Source organism: Martes martes, assembly GCF_963455335.1.
Source record: "Martes martes genome assembly, chromosome: 15".
Lineage (NCBI taxonomy): Eukaryota > Metazoa > Chordata > Mammalia > Carnivora > Mustelidae > Martes > Martes martes.
In genome coordinates, this window is record NC_137903.1 from 1,394,266 (window position 1) to 1,408,744 (window position 14,479).

Consider the following 14,479-nt stretch of genomic DNA (forward strand, 5'->3'; position numbering starts at 1 on the left):
ACCCTGCAAACCAGTACTGAACCCCCAGAACTCATCAGCTGTGTTCTGTGAGGCACCTCGTACTCCGAGAGAGCCGGCCTCACCAGAGTGCTTCTTCAGCCGTCCTTGCCAAGGCGAGAGGACATTCTCACAAGGAGTATATTCTCCTCATGCGACTAAGTGTCTGGAAACTCAGAAAGCATACAGTCAGTGAGGAACGAATGTAGAAAATCATCAAGATCACTAGAGATGCACACATAGTGCCATTTTTCTTATTTTTAATGAAGAAAAAGGCACCACTAGAATCCAAATTCCAGATATATAATCTAGAAAGGCAGAGAAAAGATAAGATGAGGGAAGATACTGAAACTAGTATTACACTATACGGTAACTAACTAGAATTTAAATAAAAAGGTTGAAACAGGGACGCCTGGGTGACTCAGGGGGTTAAGCCTCTACTTCAGCCCAGGTCATGATCTCAGGGTCCTAGGATCGAGCCCCGCATCAGGCTCTCTGCTCCGCAGGGAAGCCTGCCTCTCCCTCTCTCTCTGCCTGCCTCTCGGCCTACTTGTGATCTGTCAAATAAATAATTTAAAAAAATCTTTAATTAAAAAACGAAATCGAAATAAACAAAAACCAAGCACCCCAGAAAAAGATCTGAGAAAATAACTGGTTCCCAACACCAGAGCAGTATCACGAGGAAAGTGAACACTCAGGTGTCTGTGCGGAGGGTCACGCTTGTGTACATTACGTCTGCACTGTGTTTTCTGACCGCCAAGAGTGTGTTCTGGAACATGGAAAAGTAACAGGTCTTTAAAGTTTGTCAGCTGACAGGTAATACTACTTACTCTGCAGTTTTGTAAACGTCAGAATACAGCCCTGCTTTCTGATACTTCTTCTTTGGGGGACGTGGGGCCTTCTTTTCCCTTGGGATGAGAGAAAGCACAGGCTGCAGGGTATTTTCAGGTTCAGGAGGCTTGGCTGGGGTTTCAGGAGGACTGGGAATCTCAACTGCTGCTGCAGTAAAGCTAGAAAGACAAGTTTAAAGGAAACTTTTACTATTGACTCTTTAAAGAACACAACAGCAAGTAAAACACGAGACTTCCTCATCTGACCGTGATGGAGTAACAGATAGCAGACTTGTCCTCCTGAGACAACCTATTAGAAATCTAGGAAACTACTATAGGCCTGGAGAAGGTTTATGAAACACTTAGCAGACACTGGACAATAGCACCGCACTGTGATCCCAGAGAAAACTGAAAAAAAGAAAAACAAAAAAAAAAAACAGAAAGAAAAAACAATATGGGGGTGCCTGGGTGGCTCAATCAGTTGAGTTCAACTCTTGATCTTGGCTCAGGTCTTGATCTCAGAGTTGTGGGTCTGGGCCCTGTGCTGGGCTCCACGCTGGGTGTAGAGCCCACTTACGGAAAAAAAAAAAAAAAATAGCAATAGTCCTACAACCAGTTTGCCTTTACAGGGAAGATGATGGCAGAGGGAGTAGAGCCCCAGCAGAAAACAGCCAGTGTGAAGAACGGAACAGAGCTCAGAGAGGTTGAGGACACCGGGGTTGCTGGGGCAGAGTCCTAGAGTGGAGAAAGCCACAGAGGAAAGCAACTCTAGAAATCCGTATGGGCCTCTCACAGTACACTTACGAGGTTGTGCGAATACGGGGTCAAGTTCGGCAAGGCCGGACAAAGAGCGAGCGGCGTCCTGTCCGTAACCTCAACAACCCGCAGAGCTCACACACGGCGGCAGGAGACTCCACGAGGCACCGTGGGAGGACACTGCCCGGTACTAGGCCATCCCACAGCCCCCGCCGGAGAGGAGAGTCGCCCACTTCCACACAGCTCAGCTACCCCCAGAATGAAGACCAGCGCCAATGAAGCTTAAAAACAATCTTCAAAGGAATCTAAGCCGGACCACAATTAACTGAACTCCCTACCGGAACCCCTGAGCGTCTGGAAAAGAACAAAAAGCCCGACACACGATCACGCAACATTTACAACGTAAAGAAATTCACAGTGAAAAAAACCCAAACGTGAATGGCCAAATATTTTCCAAATTTGATAAAAAGTATAAAGTCAAAATTCCAAGAAGCTAAACAAACCATAAACAATATAAACTAAAAAACAAAACAAAACAAAAAACCCCCAAGGCATATCATAGTAAATTGTTAAAAATTACTCAAGAAAATTTAAAAAGCGAGATGACAAAATACAACCCATACAGGACGATAAAAATAAGAACGAGTCGCGTCTGAAGCAAGGCGAGCCATAAGGCAACGATAAAACATCTATTAAGTGCTAAAGGAGGAGGGAGAGGGAGGGGAAGGAGGAAAAAGCCTATTCAAACAGAATTCTAAGTCAATCAAACACGCCTTTAAAAATTAAGTTGATTTCTGGGGCACCTGGGCAGCCCGGTGCGTTGCCATCTGTGGGCCCAGGCTGGCCTCAGCAGGGAGTCTGCTCCCACTTCCTCTGCCCCTTCCCCCACTTGCACACTCACACGCACACTCTCTCTCTCGCAAGTAAATAAAATCTTAAGAAAAAAAAATTAAGTCAATTCCAGTTCCAGGCAAAGATGGGACGGATAGTGCCACTCATCCATCCACTAAGTAAACGAAAAACACCAGAAGTTGTATATAAAACAAACATAAGCAAACAGATTGGCTAGGGACCCTGCAACCGAAGCTACGACATGGCAGGGAATTTCCTCCACAGTTTTTCACTACTGAGTATGAGCCCAAAAAATACAGTTTCCCTAATATCAAGGATAAGGAAATTGTCTGCTCTCATCATATATTCAGCACCAAAGAAAAGTTCTAGCCAGTGCAAAAAGGTGAGAAAAAGAACAAAGTCTTGAAGAGTCAGTTCTCTAATTTCATTCTTTTTCAAGACTGTTTTGGCTGTTTGGGATTCCTTGAGATTCCTGATGAATTTTAGGATGGGTTTTTCTATTTCACAGAAAACATCACTGGGATTTTGCACTAAACCCGTAGATCACTTTGGGCAGTCCTGGTATCTCAACAACATCAGGTGTTCTAGGCCATGAGTACACGCTGTCTTTCCGTGTGTTCACATCTTCCATTCCCCTGAACTATGCTTTGTAGAAATTTCTTTTCTTCCTTCCTTTTTTTTTTTTTTTTAAGATTTTACTTATTTTAGAGAGAGAGATAGAGTGGGAGGACAACCAAAGGAGGAGCAGGGAAGCCTGACGTGGAACCTGATCCCAGGCCCCTGGCATCATGACCTGAGCTGAAGGCCTAGGCTTAACCGAGACACACGGAGCCCTGTTCTGTAGTTTTCAGCATACAAGTTTTGCCTTTCTAAATTTATTCTTAACTATTTCTTCTTCTTCTTCTTTTTTTAAAGATTTAATTTATTCGTTTGACAGAGATCACAAGTAGGCAGAGAGGCAGGCAGAGAGAGGAGGAAGCAGGCTCCCCGCTGAACAGAGGGCCCGATGCGGGGCTCGATCCCAGGACCCTGGGATCATGTCCTGAGCCGAAGGCAGAGGCTTTAACCCACTGAGCCACCCAGGCACCCCCTATTCTATTCTTCTTGACGCTACTGTGAGAAGAATAGTTTTCTTAACTTCTTTCTGGGAAAATCGCTGGTTCACAGAAACGCAGCTGACTGTGGGTGCGGATTCTGTGTTCTCAACGTGCTGAACGTGTTCAGTAGCTATACCAGTTTTTGTGAGAGATCGTCAAGATTTCCGGCATATAAGATCATGGCATCTGTGAACAGAGCTAATTTTATTTTTATCTTTACAATGTTTTACTTTGTAAAACATTTTTTACTTTTATTTCTTTTTCTTGCCTGACAGCTCTGGTTGGGAATTTTAAACCTAAGCTGACCTGAAGGGGCACAGGCGGGCACCTGCCCCTGTCGCTGGCCTCAGGGGAAAAGCTCTCAGCTTCTCCCACCGAGTTGTCTGCTCTGGGTTTTGGTTCATGGTCTTTATCATGCTGAGGTAGTTCTTTCTGATCACAGACTGCTGGGAGTTTCTATCACAAACACGTGTTAGAGTCTGTGAAATTATGTTTCTTCTTTTATTGGTATTTGTGTGATTTTTCCTCTTTGGCCTTCTGATGTGCTGAATGACGTTACCTGACTTCTGGCCGTCCGCCAGGTCTCGCGCAGCTGGATGCGTCATCCCTGCTGTAGGACCTGCCTTGCCCAGCCCTTCATCTAACCAGTCAATTTACTGTTTACCTTTTTTACCTGTTCTTATGTATTTAATCATTTAATATTTATTTTTTAGTCTTCTCCTTTCCAGGCAAATTCATTTCTACTTCTGTCTTTATCTTTTTTATCTTATTTCTTTCTTTTGCAATAAAAAATGTTCTCTGCTTTCTTGCTTATCACTGACATGTAGAAATTCTCCCAGTGCTGTGCTTCCCCAGGTGCTGTCCCTAGACCACACACATCAGAACTACCACGACAGCTTAAAGAAATGCAAATGCCGAACCACAGAATTTTAAAAATTCTTTCTAATTAAGTCTGGGATGGACCACTTCCTAACCTTGCTGCTATCTATATCCAACACCAGGCACTCACTCACTCTTTTTTAAAGATTTATTTATTTATTAGACAGAGAGAACGAGAGAGTGTGTGTGAGTGGGGGCAGGGGCAGAGGGGGAGAGAGAGAGAGAGAAGCAGACTCCCCGCTGAGCTTGCAGCCTGACATGGGGCTGGATCCAACGATCTTGAGATCATGACCTGAGCCAAAATCAAGAGCCGGACGCTTGAGCAACACGGCCCACCGCTGTGCCCTCCCTCTACAGAGTGTGCACCTCATTCAACTCAGGCTCTGACACTCCAGGCTGCATTGATGCTCGCCCTCGCCCCCTTTCCCAGGGCCCAACCCCTCACTGCATTTGGTCTCTAACATCAAACTCACGGCCACCACGGTCTCCATGTCCCAGCTGGATACCTATGACTAGTGGCTTTCAGACTGAATATTTCAAGGGGCACCTGGGTGGCTCAGTTAGGGTGAGCACCCGACTCTTGGTTTTGGCTCAGGTCCTGATCTCAGGGTCATGAGACTGAGTCCGGAGTTGGGCTCTGCGCTCGGCAGGGAGTCTGCGTGAGCGTCTCCCTCTCCCTTTCCCTTTGCCCCTCCCCCACAAGCACGCAGTCTCTCTCCCTTTAAAGTAAAAAAGAAAAAAAAATTTATATGGTTTTATGTGTAGCCTGAGTGGCTCAGTCAGTTAAGGGCCAAACTCTTGATTTTGGCTCAGGTCATGACCTTAGGGTCATGAGATCAAGCCCCTTGTGGGGCTCTATGCTGGGCATGGAACCTGCTGAAGATTCTCTCTCTCCGTCTGCACCTCTACCATCTACGCCCCTCCACTTGTGTGCATGCTGTCTCTCTAAAATAAATAAATGAATAAACAAGACAAAATATGGTTTTATGATATATTGATCTACATCAATACAGTATTTTGTTCGGTATCCACCATTGTTTTCTTTTTCTTTCTTTGTAAAAATAGTACCATCTAGTAAATCATTTTTAGGGGCTTGCTTTTTAAAAAATTTAATGTTTCTGGGGCGCCTGGGTGGCTCAGTTGGTTAAGCGACTGCCTACGGCTCAGGTCATGATCCCAGAGTCCTGGGATCGAGTCCCACATCAGGCTCCCTGCTCCTTGGAGAGTCTGCTTCTCCCTCTGACTTTCTCCCCTCTCATGCTCTCTCTCACTGTCTCTCTCTCAAATAAATAAATAAAACCTTAAAAAAAAATTAATGTTTCTAAGGCTTATCCATCAATATTACATATCAGCTGTAATTCATTATTTTTATTACCATATCATATTCCATTGTGTGAAAACCTACAATATACTTATTCCATTTCATGGTAATCTTGGATATTTCCATTTTCTATACATTACAACCAACCTTGCTACTACCTTTCCAAAAAGTGTTTTCTGGTGATTGCTGGGCAAGAGTTTTTCTAAAGGGGAATTGCTAGATTATATAGGGTTTGCTGATAATACATTTTTGTTGCTGTTGTTGTTATATACTCTGGATGCCCAAACTATACACATTACAAGTATTATAAATTTCCCACTTTGTAGCAAGTCTTTATGTATTTGTCATGATGATGTTTGATGAGTAGAAATTCTTAGTTTTTTTTTTTTTTAAAGATTTTATTTATTTATTTGGCAGAGAGAGATCACAAGTAGGCGGGGAGGAGCAGGCTCCCCACTGAGCAGAGAGCCCAACACGGGGCTCGATCCCAGGACCCTGAGATCATGACCTGAGCCGAAGGCAGAGGCTTAACCCACTGAGCCACCCAGGCGCCCCAGAAATTCTTAGTTTTAATACAATCTAAGATACCAGTCTTTACCTGTATGGTTACTGCTTTTGGTATCTTGTTTATGAAACCCTTCCTGACAACAAGGTTGTGAAATTTTTCTCTTTCCATCTATTAGCCTTTGAAAGTTTAAAATTTTGCTTTTGACACAGATTTAGTCAACTGGGAATTAATTTTTGTATATAGGATAAGACAGAAACCAATTTTGGTGCGCCTGGGTGGCTCTGAGGGATGAGTACCTGCCTTTGGCTCAGGCCGTGATCCCAGAGTCCCTTGCTCTCCTTCTGTTACCACCCCCCCTCCCGCGCTCTCTTTTGCTCTTGCTCACTCTTTTTCAAAGGGAAAAAAAAAAAAAAAAAGACAGGGGGCGCCTGGGTGGCTCAGTGGGTTAAAGCCTCTGCCTTCGGCTCAGGTCGTGATCTCAGGGTCCTGGGATGGAGCCCCGCATCGGGCTCTACTCGGCGGGGAGCCTGCTTCCTCCTCTCTCTCCGCCTGCCTCTGTGCCTGCTTGTGATATCTCTCTCTCTCTCTCAAATAAATAAATAAAATCTTAAAAAACACAAAAAAGACAGAAACCAATTTCATTTCCATTACTACTGTGACATCAATGTTTAGGGCACAATCCATTAATTAGTGTTTTTTGTCCCTAATGATATGCAGTGTTACCTCTGTCATTCAGCAAGGTTGCGTACATACGAGGATCTGTTTCTCTCACCTACTCCACACTAGCTTAATACACCATAGCCTAAAATTAAGTCTAATTAAGTCTTGGGACAAAACTTTTAGTTTATTCATTAATTCCATTCCTTGGAATGTACCCTAAAGAAATGAGTGCCCATATCCACCAGTAGACATTAAAGGAATATTAAGAGCAACATTTTTGGATAATAACCTCAATGTGGAAATAACCCAACAGTAAAATGAAAAAACTGTATTGTATGCAAACAATGGACAAGTGCACAATAGTACAAAGGAGGTAACTACAGCAACACGTAACAACACAGGTGGCTTTGCTAACTTTATGTGTGTTTCCATTGCCTTCATTTACCATTTTGGGGCTTGTTCTCTTGCTTTTCTCATTTCTTAACTGGCATCTTGGTTCATGAAGTTTCAGCATTTAAAAAAAAATAATATAAGCCTTAAAGGCTGTGAGTCTCTCTCTAGGCACATCTTCAGATACATCCCGCAAATTTTAACATGCAGCAGAGCAATTATTCAGTTCTAAGTATTTTTAATATTTTTATTATGATTTTTTAAAAGATTTTATTTTTATTTATTTGACAGAGAGACACAGCAAGAGAGGGAGCATAGGCTAGGGGAGTGCGTGAGGGAGAAGCAGGCTCCTCGCTGAGCAGAGGGCCTGATCTGGGGCTCGATCGCAGGATTCTGGGATCGTGACCTCAGCCGACGGCAGAGGCTTAACGACTGAGCCATCCAGGCACCCCATGTTATGCTTTTATTTTTTACCTAGTTTTTACAATTTATCTTTTTTCCTTTTAGAAGCAGGATTTGAACCCGGTTCTGATTCTACAACCCAGCTCATAACCATTATATTATCCTTTTGCAATCTGCTTAGTTATTAATCAACAAATAGTGTCCAAACTCTCTAAAGTGGCAAACAAAGCTCTCTGCATGATCTGGTCCCCACAACCTTCTTCGGACTCATTCCCCAGGCCCTAGACCATAGGACTCTAACTAGCTCTGTGTTTTGGCAACAGAAGCTTTCTTTCACCTCCTTGAACCTGCCATGCCTTTTCATACTCAGCCCGTAACGTTTGTTCTAGCCTTGATCCTTTAAGTAACGGATGAAGTCTATTTTCCAAATTTAAATTTCATCATTATTTCCACAGGAAACTGAGGTCAATCACCTCAACAACATATTCTCGTAACACTCAATAACCACTCATGCTGGAACTCCGACTGTGTGATCCCCGAGAGCAGGGAATTACAATGCTTACCATTGTTACCTACCCTTAGCACGCTGGATAAATAATTTTGCAATAAATGTTATTAAATAATTAAATGAACAACCCCCTGCTATGTAACAAGTACCATAGCAGGTTCTACTTAAAAAAAGGTGAAGAACTATTGCTGTCTCTGGGAACCTCCTGTGGTATGTCCTCTTGTGATACATCCCCTCTCCTCCTGAGGGTAGAAACTGTATCTTCCTCTTCGTAATTTCTTCAAATTCTAAACTGTAATTTTGCGGAATATTAAAGTGTTTAATGTTGGTGACTATGATACTAGAATTTCCTGGAGCAAAAAGGCTTTTCTGGAATAAACCCTCTTCTCCCAAGCACATTCCTAAGGTGACCCTTCCCCTAAAAGGAATGGTCCAATTGTCGTGAACTGTCACTTTCTTACGACCGTGAAGGCAGGAATCATTCTCTTTTCAGTATTTTTTCAAAAGATTATTTATTTATTTGAGAGAGAGAGAAAGAGAACAGGCAGGGAGGAGGGGCAGAGGGAGAGGGAGAAAGCAGACCTCTTGCTGAGCAGGGAGCCCAGCATGGGGCTCGATCCCAGGACCCCAGGATCCAGACCTGAGCTGAAGGCAGACACCTCACAGACTGAATCACCAGGTGTCCTCTTTTCAGTACTGTAAAGCCTCAGTGATTAAGATGAACCAACACTGGTTCTAAAATAGTCTGACGGGCCCGAAACAGTAACGACGGACCCTGGGACCCAACAACATAAAATGTTTAAAAAGTTTAAATTAAATCTTTTTAAAACGAAATCTCTATTTTCCTGCCTTTCCAAAGGAAAAAAAAAGTACTACAATTCAGGGGGAATATGGAGAGTAAAAACGACATACAACATAAAACCAGCTACGCGTATAAAACCGTAACCTGACAAACGAACGGTCGTAACTACAGCACCAGCTCCCGCCTTGGACGACAGCCAGTCCCAGCCGATCAAACAGCTGCGCTCCAGGTGACGGGGCGGGAGGTGCCGGGCTGGCTTCATTAGTTAAGTGTCTGCCTTCAGCTTGGGCCATGACCCCAGGATCCTGGATCAAGTTCCACAGAGGGCTCCCTGCTCGGCTGGGGGCTGCTTCTCACTCTTCCTCCACCCCTCCTCCCTGCTCTCTCTCAAATACATACATAAAAACCTTAAAAAAAAAAGAAATAAAGGTAATATGGACTCCACTGAAGGAGAAGAGTCAAATGAGCAGCTCTCTGAGACACATGAAGAAAAAGAGTTAAAAACTATCGGGTGCCGCCACTTACATGAGACACCAGCTCTGCGGATGCACACCTCTGTACAGGTGTAAGAAGTAATCTCTACCCCCAGAGTGGGGTTTGAACTCATGATCCTAAGGTCAAGAGTCACACGCTCCCTGACTGGGCCAGCTGGGTGCCCCTCTGTGGTGTACGGTTCACAGTCATGCTCTTGAGGAGAACAGGATTTAAGAGGAAATGAGATCACGTGAAAAGAGACTTAACTTTTCAATCAGTAAGTTTTTCATTTCACTGAAAGTAGGACAAGTACGTACTACTCCCGAAAGAAATTTCGATCCCACATATTCTGTAGAAAAAAAAGTATTTCTCCTAAATGTATGCATTAGAGAGAGATGAAAAATCCTCTCTCGGGGCACCTGGGTGGCTCAGTCGGTTAGGCGGCTGCTTTCGGCTCAGGTCGTGATGTCAGGGTCCTGGGATCAAGCCCCACATCGGGCTCCCTGCTCCTCCCTCTCTCTCTGCCTGCTGCTCTGCCTACTTGTACTCTATATCTCTGTGTCAAATAAACAAAACCTTGAAAAAACAAAACCAAATACCTCTCTCTATAGGATTTTCCCAGGCCGATGGTAGAGAAAAAGACTCTTAACTGTTCCATTGTTGATTGGCAAAAAAAATTAAAGAAAATCAAATGTCATACAAAAAACATTAAGGGTTATTATTCTGACTGTATATAATGAGTACTTTAAAAACAGGCAAGGTACATCAACAAATACTAATGTCCCAATATGCAAATTAGTGCAAATAAAAATAAGTAGGAACCAACATTTATGAAGTATATTTCACCTATATCTAAATGATGTGTATGACAATTATTGTACGTTAGTAGAACTATTAACAGGTGTGGCTTTCAAGAGAGCAGTTTGAAAATAAATGTTAAGAGACTTACAGCGTGCCTTGCAGTTTTAATTTGTATTTGTCTAATTGTGAACGGGGCTGCCATGTGATTATGACTGAGCCTGCTGTGTTTATAACGGAAAGGTCATTTGAAAATGGGGAGTATTGTATTAACTCAGTTAAAACTACCAAACATACCTTTAGGGAAAAAACCTGGTTGGATACAACAAAAGGGTTAAGAGCTCTTTTTGGGGAGTAATTTTTGGCTCTGTGCTCTGTATCTTTTAGAAAAAAGAAAGAACATAACAAGGAGACTGTGAAGAAAATAAACGTAACACGCAGAAAGCGTACGTGGTGACAGGATGGAAACCGGAGAAGACAGTGCGAGCCTAAAAATAACCGCGGGCACACAGCCACGTGCTGGGTAAAATAGAACCTCTCTGGGCCTTGATTTCCTCTTCTGCAAATTGGGGGTTCAGACTGGACTGTTACATCCCACGTGCTTCTTAATTATTTATAATTTTGGGCAGCCATGAATAAGAACACGCTGAAACAAAAAACCCGGAGGAGCACAGGTTTTACATCAGGAGAGGTGAGGAGGTTACCCGCGAACTTGGCCGCATCGGACGTTACGTCTATAAACCGCTACTCTCCTCTGCTCAGACAAGCCGTCGAGCACGGATAATTACCTCTTAGCGCGCTCCTGCTCGTCCTCCGCGAACGGCTTCTGCTTCTTCCTGGCCTGTTCCTCCGCCAGCCAGCTCTTCCTCTTCAGCCCCTTCTTGTGTTCTGGACTCAGGGTGACGCTCTGCACCACAGCCTCGATGGCGTCCGTCACCGTGTCGGCGCGGAGCGGCAGGGCCGCGCTCTCCTCGCCCTCGTTCAAGTCGGGGTTGGCAAACCGGGCAGCCTGGAATGCTTGCATGGACACCACCGCCTGGAGGGGGCATTTCCGAGGTCGCCCCGGTCTGCGCTTCACAAAGTTATTCCCTGTCCTGGCCTGTCTTTGAAGTTTTTTGGCTTTTAATATTTTATTGACATGGTCCAGGTTTTTCTTCGTGGCCAAGATTTTGTCATAATTGCACATTTTCCGAGCTTGGCGCTGCATGGCTTCCACGACGCTTCTCTTGATGTGATGGGGCGAGCAGCTGCTCGGCAGCTTCTCCGACAGGAGCGAGATGCTGCCGCCGCAAGTGTCACCGGGGACCGCGGGCAGCAGAAGGCCGTCCGGCTTCCCCAGGGCCCGCTCCTTGCTGTGGCTGTGTCCTGGGCTGGAGGAAGGGGGCCCTGAGGCAGACGCGATCCCGGCATCGATGTTCTTCTCCAGGGGCTCCTGGTCCTCGTGCTGGACCACCCGCTGCAGCAGACTCCCCACAGAGTCGTCCCCAGAAGCAAGCAGTCTTGGACTTCGAGAGGGAACTCCGTTTACTAAAGAAGACGACAAATCACACAGATACGAACTGAACACAGCTTGGCATTTAAGTAACTTCTTATACCAAAGAAAAGGAATACTGCTCCATTTTTCTTAACACGATTAAACATCCTAACACCATATGCATCTGCCTCTCCCAAGCAAGTTGATGGTTTATTTTCCTGAATAAGGCATATTAAAGTAATCATAATAAATTCAAAGTTGGGGCACCTGGGTGGCTCAGTGGGTTAAAGCCTCTGCCTTCGGCTCAGGTCATGATCCCAGGGTCCTGGGATCAAGCCCCGCGTCAGGCTGTCTGCTCAGCGGGGAGCCTGCTTCCTCCTCTCTCTCTGCCTGCCTCTCTGCCTACTTGGGATCTCTGTCTGTCAAATAAATAAAAAAAATCCTTAAAAAAAAAAAAAAAAAAAAAGAAAGAAATTCAAAGTCGGCCTGCTTCCCTAACAATACGTGAGCTCGGGAGCAACAACCACAAAGAAATGGCTTATTTCTTCGGAGCTGATGGTCCATTCACATGGGAGCCAGTTCGACGCCAGTGCTACTCCTGGTTCAGCGCTCTAACAGTGCTGTGAGTACAAAGGATACAAGTGAAACTTCCTAGGAAAAGCTTTAAAACTGGAACACTAAACATATGTCTAAACTAGTTTAGAAAGAGTACATGTTGACCGGAAGACTGGAAAATAAGTGGTCTTCGGTGAACCTTGTTATCTTAGTGGCCCAATGACTTGGTGATCTTTGTTCTTCAAATACCATTCCGCACCTCCCTACCTCCCACCTCCCTACCACCCACCACCTACCACACCTCCCTACACAGAATGTGGGAAATGCTCACCTTCTCCTGGTAAACCGTCTTAGTTCTGCAATATTTGTAAACATCAGATCGTACCTGGGCCCTTTCCCAAGATGCCTAGTCGTTTACTACTAATGAACACAGGTCATACTTTTTTCCAAAGCTCATCGATGGACTTCCTACCTGTGTGCGTTTAAAATGTGGTACTATTCTAGGTACCCCTTACAAGCCCTGCGTATTCTAGATTCGATCTTATCAGACCACACTGGAATTTTTCTCAAATTACCAATAACTCCCTTCAGATGATATCCAGTAGTCTTGTTTAAATTCAGGATTTTTCAAATTTCAAATTCTCAGAGCCATTAAACATCATCACTTCTTAAAATCGGGCCTCCACGGTTTCTCTGAGAATACACTTGGATTATCTTCCGATTACTTGCAACTCTATCAGATTTAACCGCAGAGGTCCCTAACCCCCAGCACTGTCTTTACCTTTCATACTTACTTGCCCCCGGCCCCATGTTTATTCTCACAGTTTCAATGATCAGAGTACATGTCCCGATCTTCAATTTTACCTGAAGATGACCACAATGAGAACCGCCTCCTTCTGACACTGGCTGGAGCCTGTGAGCATTTTCTCACTCTGGTGAACTCTCCACACTTCCTGGCAATTCATTCACCTACCACCTACACTCTGACCATGCCCCAAGTTCTACCTTCCGAATAAAGCTTGGTTTTCTAGTTCTCTACTTCTGCATGTTTCACCGATTTCTCCAACTCTCAGTCACAACCCAAGTCATTACCTTCTCCTTCAACCTGGCCCCTCCAGACTACTGAGCGCAGCGCGTGATACCGTAAAGTCACCTCCCCAACATCATACACCCGCACCACCAACCCAACGGCAGCACTTCTGCCAGCCACGCTCGGGCCACATCATCTACTATTTCTCCGCTTCCCTCCCCACACACCAGAAAACGAGGTTTCGCGTTAGTCCGGCTCCTGAACCGATCCGCTTCCCGTCGTGCCACCAGAGCCACTCGACGCTAAGCCAACCTCATCTCCCAGCCCCGAAGCAGCAGTCCGACTGCTTGCGGAGCTATTACAACCTGCACCTGAGTCTTCTGCTTTCTCTCCCATCAGGTGGTGGATCTAATTTTCCTCCTCTTGAATAGGAGCTGCCCTCAGTGAGTTGCTTCCAGCAAAAAAGAATCCCACGGAAGAAAGAACATGCTGATTTCCAAGTCTGGGCTGGAAAATGCAGGACGCATGCCACCGGGCTCTCTCTGACAACATCTGCCCTCGGCTCCCAGCTTCCACACCGTGAGTCAGTCTAGGCGGACCACTGTCCTGTTTCCCAGTAGACTCTGCTAAGGTCACAGACAACAGCGTTCGTAACGATGACTGTCGCCATCAGTGAAATAGTATTTTTATGTATTAGCCCTTTAGTGTATTTACCCCTTTGGATTAGTTCAAGGATGGACCATAAGATGTCTTGTACAAAATTGCATTTATTCAGTCATTTATATATCTCAATTACTAAACAGATAGTCTCTACGCATATTTCATTTCTTTGTCTACAACTCGAAGGTTAGGACATAGTTCTGATTCAGTGATCTGCCTTCTGAATGCAAAATAAAGGCTGTCACTCTTGTGCTGCTGGAGAAACGAGAATGCTAGGTCAACCGAGACTGAGGATATACTCACTGAAAACGCTCGGGTTCATACTAAATAGGAATTAAATCTTCCTTTGGCTTTGGAAGGAACTCAGGGCACTACCACTCAACAGCACATTTTCATTAGCTTTTTTCTGCGTCCCAGAGGCAGTATCAGTCCACATGTGAGGCGCACCTAGGTGGCTCATGCAGAGAGGTGGGAAGCAGCCGCCTT

At 44.8% G+C, this 14,479-nt stretch overlaps 1 protein-coding gene across 1 annotated transcript in view; it reads right to left on the minus strand.

Moving 5' to 3' along the window:
* The window catches only part of ASH1L (ASH1 like histone lysine methyltransferase), a 190,086-nt gene that overhangs the window by 82,883 nt on the left and 92,724 nt on the right, over positions 1 to 14,479 (minus strand). Inside the window, exons 5-6 of the mRNA XM_080825089.1 lie at positions 11,063 to 11,801; positions 828 to 1,007 (exon numbers count right to left, since the gene is read on the minus strand). Of these exons, the coding sequence (XP_080681215.1) occupies positions 828 to 1,007; positions 11,063 to 11,801 (919 nt within the window). The remainder of the gene's footprint in view (positions 1 to 827; positions 1,008 to 11,062; positions 11,802 to 14,479) is intronic.